General features: G+C 42.4%; 1 protein-coding gene across 12 annotated transcripts in view; it reads left to right on the top strand.

The window, feature by feature from the left end:
• Positions 1-27,491, top strand: part of sipa1l1 (signal-induced proliferation-associated 1 like 1) — a 375,648-nt gene that overhangs the window by 226,644 nt on the left and 121,513 nt on the right. For all 12 annotated transcript variants that reach the window (XM_078233437.1, XM_078233435.1, XM_078233434.1 and 9 more), the window contains 3 exons: positions 19,219-19,349; positions 24,151-24,339; positions 26,198-26,372. In XM_078233437.1, the coding sequence (XP_078089563.1) occupies positions 19,219-19,349; positions 24,151-24,339; positions 26,198-26,372 (495 nt within the window). The remainder of the gene's footprint in view (positions 1-19,218; positions 19,350-24,150; positions 24,340-26,197; positions 26,373-27,491) is intronic.

Here is a 27,491-nt window from a genome sequence, read left to right as displayed (position 1 = left end):
CCAATTGCTTAAATGCAGGAAGTTGGTAAGTGAGGGAATTTGCTGCAGTGAGGGAGGAGATGCTGTCTAGGCTTTTATAAAAGAGAACTGGTCTGAGGAAACCAGACGCAGTGAGAGCTGAATGAAGCCAGGAGGTATTAATTAGGTGTGCAGGTAGGTGCTAGGTCAGTTTTAAAAAAGTTTGTCCCCCCCCCCCCTTAAACTGGAGCAGTGGTTTAAACTGTCCAGGGGAGACACAAGTATTGTATTTAATTTGTAATGTAAGAGGTCTGTCCATAATAAAATAGTGAATAATCATTGAGTGATATTTTAAATTTGAACCCAAATTAGTTAAATAAATAAATATGGCCGGGCAGGTAATGCTACAGCAGTAGCATGTACTTGTATGATCCATGGCAACCATATCGGCAGTAAGTCCCTGCAGCTTAAGGATCTTCAGCTGAAGAGTTGATGAGTTGGAGTCTGAGTTTCAGCCACTGATGCACCAGGGAGGAGAAGAGTTACCTGGTCACTTTGAGGAGACAGTCACGCACCTTAGATTAGGTTTGGTCCGTGGTCAAGGACAGGGACTTGAGACTAAGAGAAGCAAGAATGGGAATCCAGAAAGTGACAATTATGGCGCCTCAGTCCTTGCAATTGTCCAACGGGTTTGATGTTCTTGCAGTTTGGTGGAGGAGAGCAGGCACTGCAGGAAGAATGAGCAAACCCACCACAGCGCTGTGGCTAAAATGATTGGTGTGGGAGAAATTATTTTTGATGCTTTAGATGCAGGCAGCAGTACTGGGGTAAGAAGGAGCTGTACCGTTGGGATGACATGGTGGCACAGTGGTTAGCACTGCTGCCTCACAGCGCCAGGGACCCGGGTTCAATTCCTGGCTTGGGTCACTGTCTGTGTGCAATTTGCACGTTCTCCCCCGTGTCTGTGTGGGTTTCCTCCGGGTGCTCCGGTTTCCTCCCACACTCCAACAATGCGTTGGTTAGGTGGATTGACCGTGCTGAATTGCCCCTTAGTGTCAGGGGACTGGTTAGGGTAAATGCATGGGATTATGGGGATAGGGCGTGAGTGGGATTGTGGTCAGTGCAGACTCGATGGGCCGAATGGCCTCCTTCTGCATTGTAGGATTCTATGATATATGACTTTAACTTGAACTGCATTGGGACCAGTGTCCTGATGAAACATATGAACAGAACTGTAAAGAGGTTTTTAATTAAATAATAGTGGAAGATGGAGAGGTTTGAAAAGGCAAAGCACTTATGCAGGATAGTGATACAGAGAGTCTGATAGGAAGGGATAGAAAGCAGGGGAAAAATTGTATATTGGGAGAATTAAATGCTCTTTATTTGAATGCACGCACCATTTGTAATAGGATGGATGAATTGATAGCACAAATAGAAACAAATGAATGTGATAGGATGGCCATTACAAGATGACCAATGCTGGGACCTGAGTATTTAAGGGTACTTGACATTTCAGAAGAACAAGAAGAAAGAAAAAGAGGCAGGGTAGTTCAGTTAATAAAGGATGAGATCAGTACAGTAATGTGAAATGTGGTTCAGAGGGTCAAAATGTAAAATCGGTTTGGGTAGAGATAATATAAGCCACTGGTAAGAGTTGTTTATAGGCCCCCTGACAGTAGCCATATTCATGATGTGGAGATGCCGGCGTTGGACTGGGGTAAACACAGTAAGAAGTTTAACAACACCAGGTTAAAGTCCAACAGGTTTATTTGGTAGCAAAAGCCACACAAGCTTTCGGAGCTCCAAGCCCCTTCTTCAGGTGAGTGGGAATTCTGTTCACAAACAGAGCATATAAAGACACAGACTCAATTTACATGAATAATGGTTGGAATGCGAATACTTACAACTCATCAAGTCTTTAAGAAACAAAACAACGTGAGTTGATCCGTGCTCTCATCCCACGTACTCCCCGCGTTGGAGATCTCTACTGCCTCCCAAAGATACACAAGGCAAACACACCCGGCCGTCCCATCGTATCGGGCAATGGGACCCTGTGCGAGAACCTCTCCGGCTATGTCGAGGGCATCCTGAAACCCATTGTACAAAGAACCCCCAGCTTTTGTCGCGACACGATGGACTTCCTACAGAAACTCGGCACACATGGAGCAGTTGAACCAGGAGCGCTCCTCGTCACAATGGATGTCTCGGCACTCTACACCAGCATCCCCCATGACGATGGCATTGCTGCAACGGCCTCAGTGCTCAGCGCCAACAACTGCCAGTTTCCAGATGCAATTTTACATCTCATCCGCTTCATCCTGGACCACAATATCTTCACCTTCAACAACCAGTTCTTTATCCAGACACACGGAACAGCCATGGGGACCAAATTCGCACCTCAATATGCCAACATCTTCATGCACAGGTTCAAACGAGACTTCTTCACCGCACGGGACCTTCAACCGATGCTATACACTAGATACATCGATGACATTTTCTTCCTTTGGACTCATGGTGAACAATCACTGAAACAACTCTATGATGACATCAACAAGTTCCATCCCACCATCAGACTCACCATAGACTACTCTCCGGAATCGGTTGCATTCTTGGACACACGCATCTCCATTAAGGACGGTCACCTCAGCACCTCACTGTACCGCAAGCCCACAGGTAACCTCACGATGCTCCACTTCTCCAGCTTCCACCCTAAACACGTTAAAGAAGCCATCCCCTACGGACAAGCCCTCCCTGTACACAGGATCTGGTCAGATGAGGAGGATCGCAACAGACACCTCCAGACGCTGAAAGATGCCCTCATTAGAACAGGATATGGCGCTCGACTCATTGATCAACAGTTCCAACGCGCCACAGCGAAAAACCGCACCGACCTCCTCAGAAGACAAACACGGGACACAGTGGACAGAGTACCCTTCGTTGTCCAGTACTTCCCCGGAGCGGAGAAGCTACGGCATCTCCTCCGGAGCCTTCAACATGTCATTGATGAAGATGAACATCTCGCCAAGGCCATCCCCACACCCCCACTTCTTGCCTTCAAACAACCTCAAACAGACCATTGTCCGCAGCAAACTACCCAGCCTTCAGGAGAACAGTGACCATGACGCCACACAACCTTGCCACAGCAACCTCTGCAAGACGTGCCGGATCATCGACACAGATGCCATCATCTCACGTGAGAACACCATCCACCAGGTACACGGTACATACTCTTGCAACTCGGCCAACGTTGTCTACCTGATACGCTGCAAGAAAGGATGTCCCGAGGCATGGTACATTGGGGAAACTATGCAGACGCTGCGACAACGGATGAATGAACACCGCTCGACAATCACCAGGCAAGACTGTTCTCTTCCTGTTGGGGAGCACTTCAGCAGTCACGGGCATTCGGCCTCTGATATTCGGGTAAGCGTTCTCCAAGGCGGCCTTCACGACACACGACGGCGCAGAGTCACTGAGCAGAAACTGATAGCCAAGTTCCACACACACGAGGACGGCCTCAACCGGGATATTGGGTTCATGTCACACTATTTGTAACCCCCACAGTTGCCTGGGCCTGCAGAGTTTCACTGGCTGTCTTGTCTGGAGACAATGCACATCTTTTTAGCCTGTCTTGATGCTCTCTCCAGTCACGTTGTTTTGTTTCTTAAAGACTTGATTAGTTGTAAGTATTCGCATTCCAACCATTATTCATGTAAATTGAGTTTGTGTCTTTATATGCTCTGTTTGTGAACAGAATTCCCACTCACCTGAAGAAGGGGCTTGGAGCTCCGAAAGCTTGTGTGGCTTTTGCTACCAAATAAACCTGTTGGACTTTAACCTGGTGTTGTTAAACTTCTTACTGTGAGTAGCCATATTGTCAGGACAGAGTATAAACCAAGAAATAGTTGGGCTTTGAGAGAAGGATACTGAAATAATAGTGGAAGATTTTAATCTTGTAGATTGGACAAATCAAATTGGCAATAATAGTGTGAAGGATGAATTCATTGTGTATGCTGGATGGTTTCTTAGAACAATACATTCTGGAACCAATCAGGGAACAGGCTATTCTAGACTTTGAAATGTGTACTGAGATAGGATTAATAAATGGCCTCCTAGTAAAGGTTCCTCTCGGCAAGAATGGACATAACTTAATAGAATTTCACATTCAATTTGAAGCTGAGAATGTGGGTCTGAAGCTAGTGTCTTAAACTTAAATGACACAGTAGCAATGGTATGAAGTTGAGAGTTGGCTAAAGTGGAATGAGAAAACAGGTTAAAAATTAAGACGAGATACAATGGCAGACATTAAGGAGATATTTCCCAACTCTTGATGTTGATTGACAAATGCGAGGAAAATGAGAGTTCTTAATATTTTTGCAATATCTTCATCATATTGTCATATACTGGAAGACAAGCTGGTCTGAGAGATTATGGCGATAACAGGTTTAATTAAACTGGAGACAGTTAGACTGCAAAGATCAAAACATCAATACATGAGGTGTAAAGGCAAGTGGTTGAAATGGTAATGAAAAGGAGGCCAAGGAAGCAGCTTGACCAGGGATTAGCATTAGGCAGGTAAGAGAAGTGACTTTAAAGTTGCCCCTTGGATTTCAAAGGAAATGTATGCAATTGGGAGATCGTAAATGTCTGAAGCAAAATAATAAGTTTACTTTCTAAAATTATTTTATGGCTGTTATGTTTATAAAAATTGATCAATTCTAGGAAGAGGAACTTGTAAAGGATTGTAGACTCAATAGAGTGGAAGATCAAAGGGAAAAGACACATTTAATGTGAGACTGAGGGCCGTGTGGGCAGCTGTGAGATATCAAACACGGCTATTTGAAGCCAGACCTATGAACACCAGCTTTGCTGCCACCCTCAGAGAGGAGAGTCTGAGAGAGATTTCCCTTAGAGTAGTAAGGCATCATGTGATAGTAATAGAATCCTACAGTGCAGAAGGAGGCAAATGGGCTCATTGAGTCCGCACCGATCGCAATCTCACCCAGGACCTATCCCCATAACCCCATGCATTTACCCTAGCTGGTCCCCCTGACACTAAGGGGCAATTTAGCATGGCTAATCCACCTAACACACACATCTTTGGACCGTGGGAGGAAATTGGAGCACCCGGAGAAAACTCATGCAGTCATGGAGAGAACAAGCAAACTCCACACAGACGGTGACCCAAGCCGGGAATTGAACCCAGGCCCCTGGCACTGTGAGGCAGCAGTGCTAGCCAACTACTGTGTCACTGTGCAGTCCCAAACACTGGAGGAGGCACTCTGAAGCTACCTGACGTTTATAGATTAGAAGATCTTAAAGGACTATTATAATATCTTTTACTAAATATTTGTACGGTACTGTTCATTGTGTACTGGTGTTCTTGTTTGTTAATGTTTAAATGTAATACTTAATATCATCACACATGGTTTGGAATTTTCCTATCTTGCCTTCAGGCAACACCCCATGATATACAAATTGCAAACTATTATGGTGGCTGTTTCCAAGTTTCTCTTTGTGATTTGGGCAGCCCTGCACTTACCACCTGCTGCACCACAGCAGAAAAAAAGATGCTGAGAGTGAGGCACCATCTTTAGCTAACTCAGGAAATTAAAGATGGTATGAAATTGAAAGAAAAGATGGACAATGCTGCAAGGGTTAGTGGTTAGCCAAAAGATTTGGAAAATTTTAGAAAAGCAGCAATGAATGATGGGGGAAAAATTGGGAGTATGAGAGAAAAACAATATTGTGGTTTATGTAAATGATTTAGATTTGAATGTAGGAGGATTGATCAGTAAGTTTGTGGATGATACAAAAATTGGCAGAGTGGTAAATGGTGAGGATATCCTTTGATTGCAGGAGGATGTGGATGGACTGATCAGTGGCAAATGGAAGTCAATCTTCCATTTGCCACTGATCAGGCCATCCACATCCTCCTGCAATCAAAGGATAAGTGGAGGTGATGCACTTGAGCAGAACAAATAAGGGAAGGGAATACATGATGAAAAGCAGGGAAGCACTGAAGATCAGAAGGACCTTAGTGTGCATGTATACCAGTCCCTTAAGATAGCAGGACAGATGGATAAAGTGGTTAAGAAGGCATATGGTATACTTGCCTCTATTAGCTGAAGCATAGAGTTTAAGAGCAGGAAGGTTATGCTGGAACTATATGAATGTTGGTTAGGCCACAGCTAGAATATTGTAAGCAGGCCCTGGAATCCACATTACAGGATGGATGCAATAGCATTGGAAAGGGTGCAGAGGAGATTTACCAGGATGTTGCCTGGGCTTGAGAGTTTTAGCTGTGAAGAGAGATCGGATAGACTGGCGTAGTTTTCCTTGGAGCAGAGGAGACGGAGGGGGGACATGATTGAGATGTGTAAAATTATGAGGGGCCTAGATAGTGTAGACAGGAAGAAATGCTTCCCCTTGGTGGAGGAATCGATGACCAAAAGGGGCATAGATTTAAGTTAAGGGACAGGAGATGTGAGGAAAAACATTTTCACCCAAAGGGTGGTGGGAGTCTGGAACTCACTGCCTGAAAGGGTGGTAGAGGCAGAGACCTTCATAACATTTAAGTTTTTAGATGTATGCCTTGGCAGAGTGCACAAGACTATGGGCAGCATGGTGGCACAGTGGTTAGCACTGCTGCCTTGCAGTGCCAGGGATCCAGGTTCAATTCCAGCCTCTGGTGACTGTGGAGTTTGAATGTTCTCCCCATGTCTGTGTGGGTTTCCTCCAGGTGCTCCTGTTTCCTCCTACATTCCAAAGATATGCAGGTTAGGTTGATTGGCTATGCTAAATTGGCGTGGCACAGCGGTTAGCACTACTGCCTCACAGCGCTGCTTCCCAGCTTGGGTTACTGTCTGTGTGAAGTTTGCACATTTTCACCGTGTCTGCTTGAGTTTCCTCCCACAGTCCAGATATGTTCAAGTTAGGTGGATTGACCATATCAACATTGCCCCTTCGTGTCAGGGGGACTAGATTGGTTGAATGTATGGGGTTATGGGGATGGGCCTGGGTGGGATTATGGTTGGTGCAGACTCGATGAGCCGAATGGCCTCCTGCACTGTAGGATTCTGATTCTAAATTGTCCCTTGGTATCAGGGGGATTAGCTGGGTAAATACGTGATGTTACGTGTCTAGGGCCTGGATGTGATTGTGGGAGTGCTTCACCGCCAAACCCAACTGCATGCTTGCATATACTCTCAATTTCATTCGGGGTCCATAGCTAGCAACTGAGAGTGGTGAATCATATCAGCATAGCCCAAGGATTGAATTTGGGATGCTGCTTTGCACCATACCATGCCAATTAATTTGTCCATTGACTCACTCGACAAACAAGAAGTGTTTTGTCAAATCCTAATCTGCTGGGACATGGTGCAAAGTGAAAAACTAATTTTCACTCTCAGATCAAGGGAAATTAGTGATAGTGCATGGCGGTATCATGGACCCATTTATCTGCAATTGAATCACTTTGTGTGCAATAGTTAAGAGATATTCTACCCTAATGTAGTCTTCGTGCTTTTAACCTAGATATATCACTAAATGCAGGCTTTAACACTAATGGAATGTAGCCTCAGAAACAAATAGCACTATTTTGTAATCATTCAGATCCTTTATCTGTTGTGCTTTGTTTTTATTCTAAAATGCCAGTTCTGAGCCTTGAATGTGAGGTTTAGAAAATTGTTAGAAATGTTTGCCTCCTTGATCAGCCTTTAAAAAAAATCTCTTTAAATATATCATCGGATTTGGTTTAGTTATATTTAGCCAGAGTCATAAATGATGGGATGTCTGTGGTTTATTTTTGTAGACTTCATCTATAAAATCAATTTATCCCCACTTGAAAACATTCCTTGTATGAGGTTAGTTTTCCAGATTCAAGATGGCGCTGAACCGTGGTGACTTCTTGCGTGCTGTCCCCAGCATACCCTCTAATTCTATCTTTTACTCTTGTTCTATGCTGTTAAAATTTAACTCTAACACTCTTAAACTACTGTATTCTGTGCGCTCTACTGTCTTTCTCCCCTATCTCCTCTATGAATGGTATGCTTTCTCTGTATGGCACGCAAGAAAAATACTTTTCACTGTTTCCCAATACATGTGAGAATAATGAGTCAAATCAAAAGGAAAACTGACTCAACGTTGAAATGAAACATAAACTGGTTTTCTGTCTTCGCAGATGCTGTCTGACTTGCTGAGTATTTTCAGAATTTTCTTTTTTAATTTCTGCAGTGTTTTGCCTGGGTGGAATGAAAACTCTTGATGATTTAGCTTTAAACTCGTTTGATAAATTGCCCCCACGCCCTCTTTACAAACCTACAGCGGGGCAAAGGTTTTGCAGCAGTGCAGATCTGTTTAAAATGACTTGCATGTACAAAACCTTTGAGAACAACCACAGGGGTCTTGGCAATCCTGGAACTATTTGGCAATTTAACCTAGGTATATCACTTAACTCGATGCAGGCTTTAGCACTGATGGAATATAGCCTCAGAAGCAAATAACACTATTTTCTAATCATTCAGATTCTTTATCTGGTGTACTCTGCTTTTGTTCCAAAATGTCAGTTTTGAAACTATTCAACTTGCTTTTAGAAGCACCTACATGGATGATTAATTTGGAATTTAATGATGATTTGGTTTAGTCTGTCTTTGGGGCCAGAGGAGGACTTGGCAGCTGCAGGAAATGATTGCTTTTTATTTAAAAATCAACAACACATTGAATAGTTTCAAATTAAGGCATATCTAAATCCTCTCCATCTCATCATTTGGTCAGATTGTAGAGCCTCTGCCGTTTCTGAATGGAGAGCGCGAGGTCTCTATTTTTATACATGCTGCTTCTTTCATGTGGCACCTCCTCTCATTTTGCAGCGTTTCAGCACCCACTTTCTGCCTTACTGTGACCAAAGAAATGTTTCTTTCTCTGCCTTTTCAGATGTTGATTAGTGTGACATCCCAGCCCCTCTTGAAATCGATGTGTTTTTGTTTAAAACAAATTAGCAGCACAGCCTCATATAAATGTTATTGAGGGACTCTCATTAACAGTATGTGCTGAACCGTTGTTCCTCAGTAATCTCACAGTAATTAACTTAGGCAAGAACTTGATTCTTGGGAGAATATGATCACATGAGTCATTAGGAACATTCTGGCCATCGCTGTACACAATTTCTCCTGTCAAAATAAATTATAAGCCCACATGGATTCTAGAATGCGTTTTTAATTTTTATATTCGGGTAGCAATGAATGATGTGAATTTACTTATGCAGCTCATGATTCCATTTAGCCTCTGAGATAAATTATTCCCTGGTCATTTTCTTCTCCCCCTGTGAATAGTGAATATTTTTATCTTTCCAATTTTTCCTTTGATCTTTAATTAGCATTTTTGTAATGTTCACACCTGGGAGGACTCTTGGCACGGTGGCACAGTGGTTAGCAGTGCTGCGTCATAGTGCCAGGGACCCGGGTTCGATTTTAGCTTTGGATGACTGTCTGTGTGGAGTTTGTATGTTCTTTGCGTGTCTGCATGGGTTTCCTCCAGGTGCTCTGGTTTCTTCCTACAGTCATGATGTGGAGATGCCGGCGTTGGACTGGGGTAAACACAGTAAGAAGTCTAACAACACCAGGTTAAAGTCCAACAGGTTTATTTGGTAGCAAATGCCACTAGCTTTCGGAACAGGCTGTCCCTTCGTCAGGTGGAGTGGAGAAATGCTCACAAACAGGGCATACAGAGACACAAACTCAATTTACAGAATAATGATTGGAATGCAGTTTTTACAGATAATCAAATCTTAAAGGTACAAACAATGTGAATGGAGGGAGCATTAAGCACAGGTTAGTTAGTTAGTTAGTTAATTAATTAATTAAGCACAAGACAGCCCAGAACATCACCCAAGCACAACGCAACGCCATCCACGCTCTCAAGACCAACCGCAACATTGTCATCAAACCAGCAGACAAAGGAGGGGCCATCGTCATACTGAACAGAACGGATTACTGCAAAGAGGTGTACCGACAACTGAACAACGAGGAACACTACAGACAGTTACCCGCAGATCCGACCAAAGAACACACCCGTCAACTCAACACTCTGATCAAGACCTTTGACCTGGACCTTCAGGGCACCCTCCGTGCTCTCATCCCACGTACTCCCTGCGTTGGAGACCTCTACTGTTTCCCGAAGATACACAAGGCAAACACACCCGGCCGTCCCATCGTATCGGGCAATGGGACCCTGTGCGAGAACCTCTCCGGCTATGTCGAGGGCATCCTGAAACCCATTGTACAAAGAACCCCCAGCTTTTGTCGCGACACGACGGACTTCCTACAGAAACTCGGCACACATGGAGCAGTTGAACCAGGAGCACTCCTCGTCACAATGGATGTCTCGGCACTCTACACCAGCATCCCCACGATGATGACATTGCTGCAACGGCCTCAGTACTCAGCGCCGACAACTGCCAGTTTCCAGATGCAAATTTACAACTCATCCGCTTCATCCTGGACCACAATGTCTTCACCTTCAACAACCAGTTCTTCATCCAGACACATGGAACAGCCATGGGGACCACATTCGCACCTCAATATGCCAACATCTTCATGCACAGGTTCGAACAAGACTTCTTCACCGGACAGGACCTTCAACCGATGCTATACACTAGATACATCGATGACATTTTCTTCCTTTGGATTCATGGTGAACAATCACTGAAACAACTCTATGACGACATCAACAAGTTCCATCCCACCATCAGACTCACCATGGACTACTCTCTGGAATCGGTTGCATTCTTGGACACACTCATCTCCATTAAGGACGGTCACCTCAGCACCTCACTATACCGCAAGCCCACGGATAACCTCACGATGCTCCACTTCTCCAGCTTCCACCCTAAACACGTAAAAGAAGCCATCCCCTACGGACAAGCTCTCCATATACACAGGATCTGCACAGATGAGGAGGATCGCAGCAGACACCTCCAAATGCTGAAAGATGCCCTCATAAGAACAGGATATGGCGCTCGACTCATCGATCAACATTTCCGACGTGCCACAGCGAAAAACTGCACTGACCTCAGAAGACAAACACGGGACACGGTGGACAGAGTACCCTCCGTCGTCCAGTACTTCCCTGGAGCGGAGAAGCTACGGCATCTCCTCCGGAGCCTTCAACATGTCATTGATGAAGATGAACATCTCGCCAAGGCCATCCCCATACCCCCACTTCTTGCCTTCAAACAACCACACAACCTCAAACAGACCATTGTCCGCAGCAAACTATCCAGCCTTCAGGAGTACAGTGACCACGACACCACATAACCCTGCCACAGCAACCTCTGCAAGGCGTGCCGGATCATCACAGATGCCATCATCTCACGTGAGAATACCATCCACCAGGTACACGGTACATACTCTTGCAACTCGGCCAACGTTGTCTACCTGATACGCTGCAGGAAAGGATGTCCCGAGGCATGGTACATTGGGGTAACCATGCAGACGCTACAACAACGGATGAGTGAACACCGCTCGACAATCACCAGGCAAGACTGTTCTCTTCCTGTGGGGGAGCACTTCAGCAGTCACAGGCATTCGACCTCTGATCTTCGCGTAAGTGTTCTCCAAGGTGGCCTTCACGACACATGACAGCGCAGAGTTGCTGAGCAGAAACTGATAGCCAAGTTCCGCACACATGAGGACGGCCTCAACCGGGATCGTGGGTTCATGTCACACTATTTGTAACCCCCACAGCTTGTCTGGACTTGCAGAATCTCACTGGCTGTCCTGTCTGGAGACAATACACATCTCTTTAACCTGTGCTTAATGCTCCCTCCATTCACATTGTTTGTACCTTTAAGACTTGATTATCTGTAAAGACTGCATTCCAATCATTATTCTGTAAATTGAGTTTGTGTCTCTGTATGCCCTGTTTGTGAGCATTTCTCCACTCCACCTGACGAAGGGACAGCCTGTTCCGAAAGCTAGTGGCATTTGCTACCAAATAAACCTGTTGGACTTTAACCTGATGTTGTTAGACTTCTTGCTGTGTTTCCTCCTACAGTCCAAAGATGTGCAGGTTAAATGGATTGGCTATGCCAAATTGCCTTTTAGTGTCCCAAAATGCATAGTTTAAGGGAATTAGCAGGGCAAATGCATGGGGTTACAGGGATGGGTTTGGGTGGGATGCTCTTTTGGAGAGTCCGTACAGACTTGATGGGCCGAATGATGGCCTCCTGCAGTGTAAGGATTCTATTCTATGGCAGATTTTCTCACTGACATTGTGATAGAAGTAAACATTAGTTATCACATCAGTCCTCCCTCTCTTCTCTAAATAGAGAGGGAGTAATAAGCTTTGTAACTTCTACTAAACAGGTTTCGGGGCTTCTTATTACCTATTTTTAGGCAGCCATCTCTTACTATAAACACAGCTCTTTTTTTTATATTTCCATGTATTTGCCATCTGTCTTCCTCTTTCACCACCAATCTCACTCCTTGCCATTTATCCATGCTGTTGATAACTTTGCTGTCCCTTTAATGAATCGGCATTTGTTCCTTAAATAAAAATGCTCTCTCAAGAGATTTCTGAAGTAGACTGAGTATAAGATCAAGCTTGCATGTATATAATGCTTTTAATGTCATTTGGATGTTCTAAAGCTCTTTACAGCCAGTGAATTGTTATTTTAGTTCAGCTACCCAGTGCCCACATGGTTTTCATATCGTTAAACGGTTTGGTATTGGTTGAAGGATAAGTATTGGACAGAGCACTGGCAGAATGCTCCACTGTATTTTAAATAGTGCCATGGCTTTGCTTCCATCCTCCTCGCTTCTTCTGAAAGACAGTACCTCCAAAAAAAACACAATGATATAATACCTCTGTACTTCCATCTAGACTCAGTGATCGAGTAATAGTGGGATTTGAATCCTTGGTCTTGTGACAAAGGTGCGAGTGCTGTAATTGAGCCAACCAAGTTCATTGTGTTTTTAAAATTTGTGAACAGGAGATTGGAACATACTGCTTGAGAATTTTTGTTTCAATTTTGTAGCGCCTGACTAGCAATTAGCTGATCAATCCCTATCCTGTTGGGTTTGCTGAACATGATTGGAAGCAGCAACTCTGGTTCATCTTCACGTTGTGTCAAATCAAATAAGATACCTAGCATGTAAAAATCAAACTTCTGTGGCATTTAAATCCAATGCCACTCCAGGGTAAAAATTCAGAGTCATTGTCACTTCTGATTTATGACAGGTTGGTGGGTTTTCTAAAGTTAAATTCTTTGCTAAGTGATTATCATTTTTTTTAGTAAACTGAAAACTGGTCTAAAGCAATTATTTGTTTTGCAGGTTCTTTTAAAGTAGGGCATTCCTAATATTTGGTGTTCTGACACTTCACTGGATAGACCCTTGATGCTAGTATAACTTCGTTTATTCTTCGCTATTCTTACAGAAGCATTGACGGTCTCCTGGGTAAATCTCCATCTCCGGTACATTGGGCATAACATCTGAGAGCTGAGAGTAGCTGTCAGCAAGTCATTCAGCAGTGGAGGACAACTTAGCTATGTCCAAGCCTGTCCATCTGTCATCCAGTAGTTTTCAGTACAGCTATTGTTGCATTTGATCTGATCAAGTGCAGGCACCCTGGTTGATTTGTACTTTCAGCCCAAAATTAATCTGAGACATTCCAGGCTTGTATACTCGCCTTAGAGACCAGTTTTTGTACTTACTTAATCACTGTTTTATCATATAGCCTTATATTCAATCTAGGGTATTTTAAAACTGAATGTTAATGTGTCATCGTACGCTCCTTTAAATTGAATGCAGGAAATGTGAATTTTATTTATTTCCCATCCACCCCAATTTGCTTTCTCCACCTTCCTTTTTTTGGAATGGACCTGCCGGGATATAGAGCTAAGAATGGAGGGATACATAACCCAATTGCCAATTCTTTACACATATCAACCAGCTATTCAGTCAGTCTGAGTCCAATTTGACCTCCCATCCAATAGTGATTAAGATAAGCCTAGGTTTCTTATTCCTTCCCCAGGGTCACTGAAGCCAATTCTAGTGTTTTATCACCAAGCCTACACAGGCCGGACAGGTGTTGGATGTGAGACCACCTTGCTCTTAATGACTGTGCCACACTCTTATGATAAATGTGAAAGCCTTCATGGTCCAACATAGATGTAGGGAAGTTATTTCCGCTTCAGCCAACTAAAAGAAAATTCTGCAGATCAAGTATTGCAAGGCCGTCAGTTACCTGTGATGGCAGTTCCCTGTCATCGTAGCCATGGGCAATGCATCTGGATTAAGACCAAAAACTAGTATATCATCTGACAGATACAATTACTCGAATTAACCTTTGAGACTCAAAGTCACAAAAGATGCTTTATTTTAGATCCTTCTCTTTCAAAGACCTTTCCAATGGCTGGCAGGTAATGCTGATACCGTCAAATTTGAACAAACAACATGTCTAAAGAACAGTTGTGCTGACAGAATAATTGTACCTATTTTTATTCGTCTCACACTCCTTCTCCACAACTCCGTATTATAGGGTTAGCGGTCTCCGTGCCACCTACATTTCATTTAGATTCAAACCCCATTCCGATATATATGGGAGAAGACCAGGTTAGATGTCTTTACAAACTGGTCTATTGCCAAAAGAAGGCTTCATCTCTAATACAAGCTGCATTCCTTATCTAGACTGTTATGTCTCCAGTTTCTGCTCCCTCCTCCCAATGAAGTTTAACATGCCACAAATAAGTTAAGACTTAGGCTTCCTCCGGTACACTTTTTTTTTTAAAAAAGCTCTAATAACTAATATTTTGTCACTCAGCACTCTTGCATGTTATAATAAATTAATTCTAACTAATGTGGCAATGAAGAACAGAGTCATTGTTCTGGGTGATAACAGAAAATGCTAGAAATGCTCAATAGGTCAGGTAGCATGTGTGGAGAGATGAATTAATTTTTCAGGTTGATCACCATTCATTAGGGCTAAGTGTTTTGCTCTCTACAGCTAAAGTTTTCAACTTGGAAACACTAATCTTCAGGACCATTGGCTTGTCCCATTTGGGTGGTGGGAGCTGATCGTCAGGCTTGATGGGCCAAATGGCCTCTTTCTGCACTGTAGGGATTCTATGAATGTTCCTGCTTTTATGCTGTATCATAGATACTACCAACCATGGTAGGAGCATGAACAATTTGAGTTAGTTCACCTCCTCCCCTTCCACATGATTTTTTTTTCTTGTTTTTCTTACCGCTGACCTCGTAGGAAGCTGCCTACAATGATACAGCGATCTGTGACAGACATGGATTTGATTCTAGCACTTAGTCAACTGGATCTCCACGCAACCAGCAGTAGCAGTAACACTCTGTAGAAAGAGCAACCAATCACATTTGAGTATTCTGACAGTAAACAGTAAAGTGAACTAAATCCATTCATTCCTAACTTGAAATTTTATTGTTACTGAAATAATTGTTAGGGACATTCACATGGGATTAAGGTAGAAAGTGAAATATAATCGAAGGAAAGTTTTAAAATGTGAATTTAAAAACACATTATAATAAAAGGACCTTTTTATTCACGAGATGTGGGCATAGTTGGCTGGGCCACATCATCTCCACATCATAGCTGGCTGGGCCAGCACTTATTGCCCATCCCTAACTGACCCCCGACTTCAGAGAAGAGCATTTGAGAGTCGACCACATTGCTGTGAATCTGGAGTCACATGTAGGCCAGACCAGGTAAGGACGGTAGATTTCCTTCCCGAAAGGACATTAGTGAACAAAATGGGTTTTTACAACAAATGGTTTCATGCTCGTCATTAGAATTTAATTCCAGATTTTTAAAAAAATTGAATTCAAATTTCACCATCTGCCGTGGTGGGATTTGAACCCGGGTCCTCAGATCCTGCCCTAGGTCTCTGGATTACTGGTGCAGTGACAATGCCACAACCACCTCCTGGTCAATCAATAAATATAAAACTATTCTTTTAAGGCCAGTGAAGCTGTTTAACAGTAATTATGAACCTAGTATGCTGTTAAAAGCTCAATTACACCTTATTCAACAAGTGTAACTCTTTTCTAGGGTTTTTACATGGCTAGTGGTGTAATTTTGGAAGTTCTCATCTGTTCAGTGATTTTTAATTGCATTCAGAGGGACCTCAAGAGCATGCTGTCCAGCAAAGCATAGAATCACTGACAGCAACTTCTGGATTTCCGTGTTTAAATGCGCATGTGTGGACTCCAGACGTTGCTGTTAATTTCAGAGGAGTAATGATGGTGGATGCTGACAGTTTTGTCGTCACTACTGTAAATTCCATGTTTTATTCTTTCCACTTCCATATATTGCTGTCCTCCCGCACCTGTCCAGGTTTATATGTATTTGACTGCGAGATTTTACTTTGTGCAATGGCGTATAATAACTGCAGCAAATTGGAAGGCTGTTTTCCCTCACTCCTGGTTATTATTTCCGCTGAAGTCAATCAGAAGAGCTGTAAACAGGCTGCCACTTCATTGCCACAGGCTGCCCATCTTGCAGTATTACATAAAATCAAAATGAGCCCCTTGGAGCCACTCCAACCAGAGCCAAGATTGTAGCCAATTATTTTTCGTCCCTCTGAGGGAGACTGCTCCACAAGGTCTAGGGCATTCCATCTCATTCTGTTTCCCTGTCAACGGGAAGGTAAGTTGATCCAAGTGGACAATTGATTGAACTCTATAGCGGTCCTCTGATTGGGAAGCCAACAGAGTGATTGCAGATGTGATGAGGTAGTTTTAAAATTGGCCCATAAATCTGAGACAGTAAAATGTGGTTTACTGCTCCAGCAGAGACTCAACCAGCTGAATGGCTTCCTCCTGTGCTGTAATTATATGTATTTCTATAATGTGTCGAAGATAAGTTAAAGCTTCAGTTCAGTTTTGCCTTATTATTGAAGGAGTATGTATCCATAAGAACCAGAAAAATTAGATTCATGAATATAAATGACATTGCTGTATTGGAGAGTGCATTTATTTTCGCATCTTGCATCTATTCTTAGGTGCTGTCTTTGATAACTTCAACGAGTCTGTACTAAGGTAATACAGACATGGTTTTGGGTGGAGTAAGAAGAAGTGAATTGGGATCATAGAGTAATACAGCAAAGAAGCAGGCCATTCATTCGATTATACCTATACCAAAGCATCCAATTAATTCCACTTTCCTGTGCTTTTCCCACCCTCCTGCAAATTTCTTCATTTCCAACATACAGTAATGTGTCGGGGAAAGTGGGTTAAAAAAATTGCTTTGAGAAAGAAAGGCAAGGTGATGGCCTATTGGTATTATTGCTAAACTATTAATCTAAAAACTCAGCTAATGTTCTGGGGACCTGGGTTTGAATCCCGCCACGGCAGATGGTGGAATTTGAATTCAATAAAAAAAAAAATCTGGAATTAAGAATCTGCTGATGACCATGAAACAATTGTTGGAAAAACCCATCTGGTTCATGAATGCCCTTTTTAGGGAAGGAAATCTGCCGTCCTGACCTGGTCTGGCCTACATGTGACTCCAGAGCCACAGCAACGTGTTTGCCCATAACTCTCAACTGCCCTCGGGCAACTAGGGATGGGCAATAAATGCTGGCCAGCCAGCCACACCCACGTCCCACGACATCTGAAGGGTTGAGAAGGCAGTTTAGGAACTTTGTCATTCTGTAGTACAAGTACTTAAATCTATACCTTTTGACCAAGCTTTTAATCTCAATTTTTGGCTTTGGTTTCATTATTTTTCTGTCGTACTTGACTGTGAAGCATCTTGGGATGTTTTTCTATATTGAAAGGTGCTCATAAATACAAATTATTGTAGTGATAGATGGCGAATTTACAGCCAATGAAGGTAAAATGCAACAACTTAATTATTGTTTGTTAAATGTGTAGTTTCATCCCATTGAGTTCAGAAGGAATGCTTCGTAAGACTGAGAAGGTGTTACATTTTGCCGTGGATTTCACAAAATCGCAGTTTTGCTTAAAACGCATTAAGCTTCACTGTATGGGAGCAATGGTCCATATGTTTCCGTTTAGGATTCCTAGTTGTAGACTCAACATCAGTAGTGTGGAGCAGAACCTGGTTCCTAGCTTTTCCTCCTTGCATCTTCTTTGTTGTTTTTTTCTCGATGTTCATCTTCTTTCCTCTCCGAGGAGAATTGTTAATCCATCGCAGTTCAATGTTTGTGCATATTCAAGTGGCTTCTTTCAGGATGTCATTGCTGAAAACATCACGAGCAGTTTAATTCATCGGTAGTATGTCGCAGAAGGAGATGACTGTAAATTGGAGTATCAGCCTGGAGCTGGGGAAACCACAGGTGGTATATCAGAAGTGCCAATTTTAATGGGAACATAGGAGCACAAGTAGGCCATTCAGTTCCTCAAGCTAGCTGTCATTCAATTTGATCATGAGTGATTATCAATCTCAGTGCCGTTTTCTCATGCCTTACCCCATATCTCTTGATGTCAAGCTATGGTCTCGCAGCCCTCTGGGGTAGTGAATTCCAAAAATTCACTGCTTCTGAATGAAGAAATGCCTCTTCGTCTTGGTCTTGAATGCCTTTCCCCTCATTCTGAGACTGTGTCCCCTGGTTCTGAATGCCCCCCAGTCAGGAAAGACACCCTTTCTACATCTACCTTAAGTTTGCAAGTTTCAATGAGATCACCTCATTCTTCTAAACCCTAAAGAGTGTAGGCCCAGTCTTCTCAATATCTCCTTACAGCACAGTCCCACCATCCCAGGGATTAGTCTGGTGAAATTCCTCTATGGCAATTATATCCTTCCTTAGGTAAGGGCCCCGGACTGTACATAATATTCCAGGTATGATCTAACCAAGGTTTTATACAATTGAAGCAATACAGAACCTTTAATGGGCTTCTTTTAAACATTTGTGCTTGAGGAGGAATTTATCTCCATTTCTAACCTGTGATGTAAGTTGGTGCCTATAGTTAATCAAACAGGACAAATGACAAATGATTTTATTCATCAGCTCATTGAAGTTATTATATAGATCGTTTAAATTTCCATCACTGCACTTTGACTGGATGGTTTATATACTTACTTGTCCTGATCCATGATTAGTAATGATTATTGTACATTAGCTACAGAGGTTCCTTTCTGTGCTATTTGTAATTGTAATCCAATGAACATTTGGCAACACTGATTCTACATTCTGACTTTTGGTAATGGGTGAAACTAAATGTTTTGTGGAATTTTTTTTGTGTTGATTTTAAATGATTTTTTTCTCAGAACACTCAAACTACTTTGGAGTGGATGAAAATCTGGGCCCGGTGGCAGTGAGCATTAGACGGGAAAGACTGGAAGACAGTAAGGAGCATGGTGCTCAGTACAACTACCGGATCATCCTTAGAACAAGTGAGGTGAGATCAACAAAATCTAATTGTATCTGATTCAAGTAAATATCTGGTTGTTTTGGTTTCAAAAGTACTCATCAGGGTTGCCACAAAGTCTCAAGTGTTACAAGGGCATGAGTACTTAATTGGTGGTGTCTTTGTTCCCAAAGATTTTATCCTCTTTTTAAAAAAAAGATTTCCGTCCAAATGACATCATTTCGCAAGTCTCAAGAACATTATATGCATTAACTATTTGGCAGTCATAAGAGGCACCCATTTTCCTCCGAGCATGATCAAGCAAATAAAGTCCTGAATAACAGCTGAATCTGTTGGTGGTTTCAGTTGAAAGAGGTATTGTTGGTTGGGACACTCTTAAGAACTTGTGCTTGTACATATTAGCATTGTATAACATTTAGTGTCGATTTGAGGCCACAAAACAAGCAGTAAAGTCTCATCTAAAACATTTTTAACAATGCAGTACTCTTTCAGCATGTCATTGCAGTTTTGACCTGAATGATGCAATGGAAGTCCTTGAGTAGAGCTTGAGCCCGTGGACTTCTGAGGCAAATGGGCGGTCCACTAAATTTGACCAACAAAAATGTTAATTTATTGAGAGTCATTGTTAGAGTTTTTTGAGGAAGCAGCAAATAAGGTGGATAAAGGGGAACCTGTAGATGTGGACTTGGATTCCTAAAGGCGATTAAAAACGTGCCACATCAAAAGTTATTACATAACATTGTGTAGGTTGTGACGTATTAGCATGGATAAAGGATTGGTTAGCTTGCAAGAAGCAGAGTAAGGATAAATGGGTCTTCTTTTGGTTTGGCAAGCTGTAGCTAGGAGTGCCACAGGGATAGTGCTGGAGCCTCAACTATTTGCAATCTATATGGTAGCTAAATTTACCGATGACATCAAAACAGGAATACAAGTTGTCAAAAGGAGGCAGAGTCTGCAAAGGGATATAGATAGGTTAAGTCTGGGTGGCACAGTGTTTCGCACTGCTGCCTCTCACTACCAGGTACCTGGGTTCAATTCTGGCCTCCAGTGACTGTGTGGAGTTTGCACGTAACCCCATGTCTGTGGGTTTCCTCTGAGTGCTCTGGTTTCCTCCCACAGTCCAAAGGTGTGTAGGTTAGGTGGATTAATCAGGGTAAATGTACGGGCCTATCGGGGGCTGGGCCTGAAAATGTTGCTCTGTTGGAGGGTCAGTGTAGACTCTGTGGGCCAAATGGCTTCCTTCTGCACTGTAGGGATTCTATGTTTAAGTGATTGGGCAAAAGTTTAGCAACTAGGGAAATATTTGAACTTATTCTCTTTGGCAGGAAGAATAAAAACAAGTGTACTATTTGAATGAAGTGAGATTGCAGAACTTGATGGTACAGAGGGATCTGGGTGTTTTAGGTGAATAATAAAGTTAATATGCAGGTACAACAAGCAGTGAGGAGGCAAATGGAATATTGGTGTTTATTGTAAGGAGAATGAAATACAAAGTAGGGAGATTTTACTGCAGGACCATGGTGAGACCACATCTGGAGTACTCTACAATTTTTGTCTGCTTATTTGAGAAAAGATTAAATTGCATTAGAAGCAGTTCAGGGAAGGTTCACTCAATCAGGGCTTATCTTACGAAGAAAGGTTGAACAGGTTAGGCCTATGCCAATTGGCGTTTAGAAGAATGAGAGGTGATCTTTTTGAAACATATGTGATCCTGAGGGAATTTAACAGGGTGGATAACCATAGGATGTTCCCATTTGAGAGATGAGAACTAGGAGACAGTTTAAGAACTTGGGACACAGGTTAAGAAGAAGAGGTCTGTCTCCTTTTTAAGACTGAGATTAGAAGAAATATTGATTGTGTGGAATTATGTTCCTCAGAAAGCAGTGAAGGTTTGGTCATTGAATTTATTCAAGGCAAAATTAGATAGATTTTTGACAGACAATGGAGTCGAGGGTTTATGGGGGCAGATAGGAAAGTGAAGTTGAGACCACAACCAGATCAGCCATAATCTTACTGAATGGCGGAGCAGGCTCGAAGGGCTGAATGGCCTACTCTTGCTCCGGTGGCACAGTGGTTAGCACTGCTGCCTCACAGCGCCAGGGACCCGGGTTTGATTCCCGACTTGGGTGACTATGTGGAGTTTGCACATTCTCCCTGAATCTGTGTGGGTTTCCTCCGGGTGCTCTGGTTTCCTCCCACAGTCCGAAAGACTGGTTAGGTGCATTGGCCATGCTAAATTCTCCTTCGGTGTATTTGAACAGGTGCTGGACTGTGGCGACTAGGAGAATTTCACAGTAACTTCATTGCAGTGTTAATGTAAGCCTACGTGTGACTAATAAATAAAACAAACAAAACAAATGTGCCTGTGTTCCTAGACATGCTGCATACAGCTCCAATTCTATATGATGGCACCTATCTGGAACTTGGCTCCATCATTAAGTGCGCAGATAACTCCTGTTTATAACATTTAGGAGCATGCAGTAATTTAGATGAAGGCATTGCCCCTTTTAAAAGGCAAACTGCTGCAGTAATGCAAGATCTCATGATTATTACAGCTTGGCTTTTAGATTCTGTATAATGAGACTGAACACAAGGTTCAAATTCTCTGTTGGTTCTTCAAGGTTGCCAACTGACCTTTTTCAGGGTCAACCCATTACCACTTAAAAAGCCGACCCTGTGATTTATAACTGGTGCTGATTTGTGTTTATTAAACCAGTGATGTTTTATAATCAGACAAGTAATTCCTGGAAGCTGGAATTTTCACTGCCTCTCGGGCCTGTTACTGTTCTTGGGCTTTATACATATTAAGTGTGGAAAAGTTGCATGTGGTATTGCACTGAGACAAATACCTTTTCCGTTCTATAATTTATTGTTTTGTATTGGGTCTTGCTATTTTGGGGCATTACTTGATACAAAGTGTACACTTCTCGGGTTAATACTTGTGTAGTACGTGATGGATGAGTCCTCTGAAGTTGACATTTTCGTTCCTAAAACATTTCCATTAAATATTGTAATACTTATAAGTATAATTCACACAGCTGAGGCCTTTAGCTGCTTTGGATTGCTTTTGCAGGCACAGCAAGAACAAGGTGGGTCAGCGCCCACTGCACACACATGAGAACTGTGGTATGCCGAAGCACGGCTGGAAGATTGGGGTATCGCAACAATTGAAAATGTTCTTGTAAATGACATTTATCTGTTTGGGGAAATGAAGACTTGCAAGTTACGTATGGAACCACAGCATGAAATGGAGACTGACACTTGTACAGGGCCCTCCCAGTTCCTTTTAGTTGTTGATTCTGCTCCTCCAGTTGTTGACATACTATTGGATAACTGTGTGGTTTCAAGATCTTGAACTAGATATTTGTGCTCATAGAATCTCTACAGAGCAGAAGGCGGCCATTCAGCCCATCGAGTCTGCACTGACTTTCCAACAGATCACCTCACCCAAGCCCTATCCCCGTAGCTCCATAACCCTGCTAATCCCCCATAACCTACACATCCTGGGAAATTCATGGATAATTGAGCACAGCCAATCCATCTAACCTGCACATCTTTGGACTATGGGAGGAAACCAGAGCATCCGGAGAAAACCCACCCACGCAGACAGTTAAGAATGTGTAAACTCCATACAATAAGTTATCCAAGGCCAGAATCAAACCTGGGTCCTTGGCGCTATGAGGCAGCATGCTAACCACTGTGCCACCGTAGTCATTGAAACCAATTAAATGTATAATTTTCTCGTGCCTGAACATTGATCAGCTTTTCCTCTGTGGCCTAATCGAGAGCACGTTGAGATTTAGTAAAGATATGCTTTTTTGGAATAATTTGATTGTAGCCTAAATAGAAGTCAACAAGACTTGAACAACACTTTATATGTTTAAAACCTGACATGGCAGAGTGGATAAATGAACAGCTAGTTTTATGCTGAAGTTTTAAACAAAGAACATGAGGTAATGCAATGGTGCAGCATGTTGAGGTACCAATAACAAATTGCTGCAATGAGCTGACATAGGACAATAATTCTTTCTCTCTAGTCATTGACCTGCCAGATGGAATTGGAGGAAAGTTGATTCCAGGCTGCAATTGTTTGTCTCAGTGCCTGGGTTCAATGTTATATAGATGGAAACGTGGGAGTATAATCTCTCAAAGCATTATTGACAATGAGCAGATTGTGGTCAGGGTACTAAGTGTAACACATTCAAAGTTATGGGAAATGTCAAAAGGTTGATGCAGCCTGTGCTTACTCAATCTCTGCCAAACCTTTGAATGGTAATACTTTGCTTTTAAGCAATACAAGAAGAATTCTTCCTGAACATCACAACTGCTTTGCAGAAATTGATGCAACATACTTAGGAGCACTGGTCATTCCTCAGCAGGTGGGTCATTAGTTGTCTGTAAGAATGGGTTCAAAAGCAGTGCAGCTCACCATGGAGTGTCTTTCTGATAATTCGACGGCCCCACAGACATGTCCTCTCCACAATTTGCTCACGGTTATCAGTTGGAGTGCTACGAGAAAGCAAGCATTCCTCCTTGAGTGTCATTGGGACGTATAGTTTCACCCAGGGCGTGATGCAGAATTTGAGACTCTGGTTCTAATTGAGAGGCTCTACAACTGACCGCCACTGAAACATAGCTTTGCAAATCTTGTACAATTTAATGTGCAAACACTAAATCTCTTCTTATTTTACATTTTCTTTGCTAATCTGCTCCCATTACTACCCCCGCAACTGGAACATTTGTCATTGCCATGCAGCTGCTCACTGGGTAAACATGCTAAGCCATTGGCAGGTGCAGCGAGATTAAATCTCTTTTGATACTGTTTTTCCAGCTTACCACTTTAAGAGGTTCTATATTGGAAGACGCAGTTCCTTCAACAGCGAAGCATGGCACAGCCAGAGGTATACCTCTGAAAGAAGTACTTGAATTTGCCGTACCAGAGCTCAGTGTTCATTGTCTCAGACTGGGCCTGAACACCCCCAAAGTCACAGAGCAGCTTATGAAATTGGATGAACAAGGGGTGAGTATTCTACTCTTGTTAATCCTGCTTTCTTTAGAATGTTATTACTTTTAATCAATGCCATGGTTGGGGTTTTGGCTCAAATGAGTTGGGCAAGTATGTGCTGTTTATAATGACCAGTTAGAGGTAGCTGCTTAAGGATGTGTGGAAGAATCATGTTTCACAATGTGTCTTTCACTGAGTTCTTCAAAGCAGCTTTCTTATTCACATCATTGGAAAGGAGATATCAGTCACTGTTTAAGCAATTATAAGTGGGGGAAGAGGAATGTTAATGCTGCTCCTAATTCATTGTTAGATATTCAAAAGAACTACTGATGGCAAGACTCCCACATTCAAAGTGTACAGTCTGTTTTTTCTTAATAAAGTGCGTATATTTGTTTAATTAATGAAGATTGAATTCACTGATCTGAAACTCCGCTTTCGAACTATTTTATCTTCAGTAGTAAATACTGAGTTAACTGGATTTTTATTTGGGAGAGAGGAAAGGAAATTGGTATGAACGCGGAAGCATCAAGAAAATAGAGCATGTGTTAGATTTGCGCATGTTGGTGCATTCACTCTCCTGTAAAGATTTTGTGATCCATCAGAATTTCGGTCTCTGGTTATGTTGACATTTGTACAGGATAATAACAATCAAGTCAGGAATTTGCTGTCATAGTTGTTCAAGCAGAATATCGCAGTGGTGAAAGGTTTCACTATAAAGTGAAAAGAGCAGACAAACAAGCATTCTGTCAAGACAGCTTGGTGGTGGTGTGTGACAGATCACTTGGAGTTCGAGTTGCTGTGGCAACATGCACTTGTATATGCCTGTGGTAATCTGGAGCTTTGGATAGTGTTGGTAATGGTAGATGATGGACTTTTCATCACATGATGCAGGAGTCTTTCCATGTCGGCTTACTGCCTTCCATTGGCCAGTGTTGGAAGAATCTGCAGATTGATAAATCAACTTGTTTTGGCATGTTATGTACACACCTTCCTAGGCCATCAGGATTTGGGGTGGGACTCAAACTCAGAGCTTCTGACTTGGGAAGCAACGCTGCCCACTGTGCCACAAGATCGCCCATGATCTTTTATCCTCTTCCAAATGAGGGTGAAAGTCCCGATTATGAACGGAGTACAGGATAGGCATTACTTACGAATGATGGAACCTTATTGGATGTCTTTAGCAATTCCAAGTTTGTATGTATTGTTTAGATTGGTTATAGGATGAGATATGGTTATGACCTAACTTTTACTACCTAGTAAAACAAAAGCTTTGCATATTAAAGTCTCTGGTTTGCCCTAGTTAGTGCTGCTGTTTACCTGAGCTTCCAGTAATCACTCCAGCTACTCTCAACTTGCAACATGAATGCAAACCCCATTTTGCCATTTGAGGATATAAACTAATGACCATACAGCTCTTGGATTGCTTGGAGGTAAAAACCTAACAGCTGCACTAACATTCTTTAAGGAGAGAAACCTGCTGTCCTTACCTGATCTGGCCTCTGGATCCAATCCTAAACCAATGTGGTTGACTGACTTCTGATGTCGATCACAAGCACTCAGTTGTGTTGTTACCTTCTCAGAGCAACTAGGGATGAATGATAAGAGCAGGCTGTGCCAGCAATCCTGAGATTTCCATCAAAAGGTTTTCTGCGAGAACCTTTGTGGAAGATGCATAGAGTTGGGAACTCTATGCAAGCTTTCAAGTAGGGTGGTCTACTGAAGTCTTTTCTGTCTTTACTTCATTTGCTTTGAAAGGAACGATCATCATGCTGTACTCTAGGGTAGGTTTGCCAATCTACTGAGGTTTTTTTGTGACCACCACTGGGATGGAGAGGCCCATTGTTGTAACCCATCTGTCTTTTTATTTAAACAGCTTAGCTTCCAGCACAAAGTAGGGGTAATGTATTGTAAAGCTGGACAGAGCACTGAGGAAGAGATGTACAACAATGAAGTGGCTGGCTCTGCATTTGAAGAATTTCTCCAATTGCTGGGAGACAAAGTGCGCCTCAAGGGCTTCGACAAATATCGAGCCCAGCTCGACACCAAAAGTAAGGCCTCAGAAATGCATTGAGTTAAGTAAATATATGCAATAGACAGTCTGGAATGGTCACAAAATGCTGCTTCCTCTCCTCACTCTGCCTCAATTTTCTCCCTTCTTTCCCTTCACCCCACAACCTCGGGTGAAAGCAGTGATTCAATGAAATATGATCATTGGTCAGTTCTGGGTCTTACCCCTACCAGCTGCTCCTCATATGTGATCTAAGTGAATTTCATTGGGCCACTTGGGTTTAAAAATTACTTTAGTCCTTTATAGCCTAGAAATTAGCCATCTGAGTGGTATTCAGTAATAGCTAATGACTGGCCTTCGTGAACACTCCATGGATGATATCAGCAGAATGCATGCATGTGAAATGTAAACTCATCAGAGATTTTAGATATTATAATCAGTGCATCACTACGGCTTTTCGAAGGCTTTCCTTTCCATTTCTTTAGGAAAGGGCTATTTTTTCTGTGACATCGGTTGAAACTCAACAAATATCGCCCACATTCAATTCCTTCATTTGCCTGGCTTGGATTGTATGTAATGTTAAGACCCAAAAATGGGTGGGATACGGGTTGGGTGGGAAGGGACAAAGTCTGAAACAGAAGCCCAACCATGGTAGTTTTAACAGGGTGGGGAGACAATCAACTTCCAGAAGGCAGGCCGGTATTGAACCCTTTTTGAGGCGATGATGTGCTTTTGTTTCAGTAACATTTATATTTCTGTGACTGATGATCTTGGCATACCAGTTGGAAAAAGACTCGTTTGTTATTTGATTGGATAATTCGTTACTGAAAGTCTGTCTTTCCCATTTCCTTTATCTGTGCATCTAATAAATTAAGATGTTCAAAGACATGGGGAATGTTTTTAAAAAAGACATGGGGATTTTTTTTTAATCCCTATGATTTTTCTCAAATTGCTAGGCAATGCATGTTTGATCCCTGGAGGATTAGCAATCCTACTCCCACTCCCAATTCACCTTTAAAAGTTTTATTGATGTTTGCAGAATATTTTTGAGATTCACTTTCCGTATTCCCCTTTGCATTTCTTAATGTTTTCTTAATCCCTTTCCTAATTTCTCCTGTTTTATTTTTAGCAAACCGAGTTCTTGTTCAATATGTGTCTG

This window comes from Mustelus asterias, chromosome 18 (genome assembly GCF_964213995.1).
Source record: "Mustelus asterias chromosome 18, sMusAst1.hap1.1, whole genome shotgun sequence".
NCBI lineage: Eukaryota > Metazoa > Chordata > Chondrichthyes > Carcharhiniformes > Triakidae > Mustelus > Mustelus asterias.
Note: the sequence above shows the minus strand (reverse complement) of the source record. Positions and strands in the feature narration are given on the sequence as shown.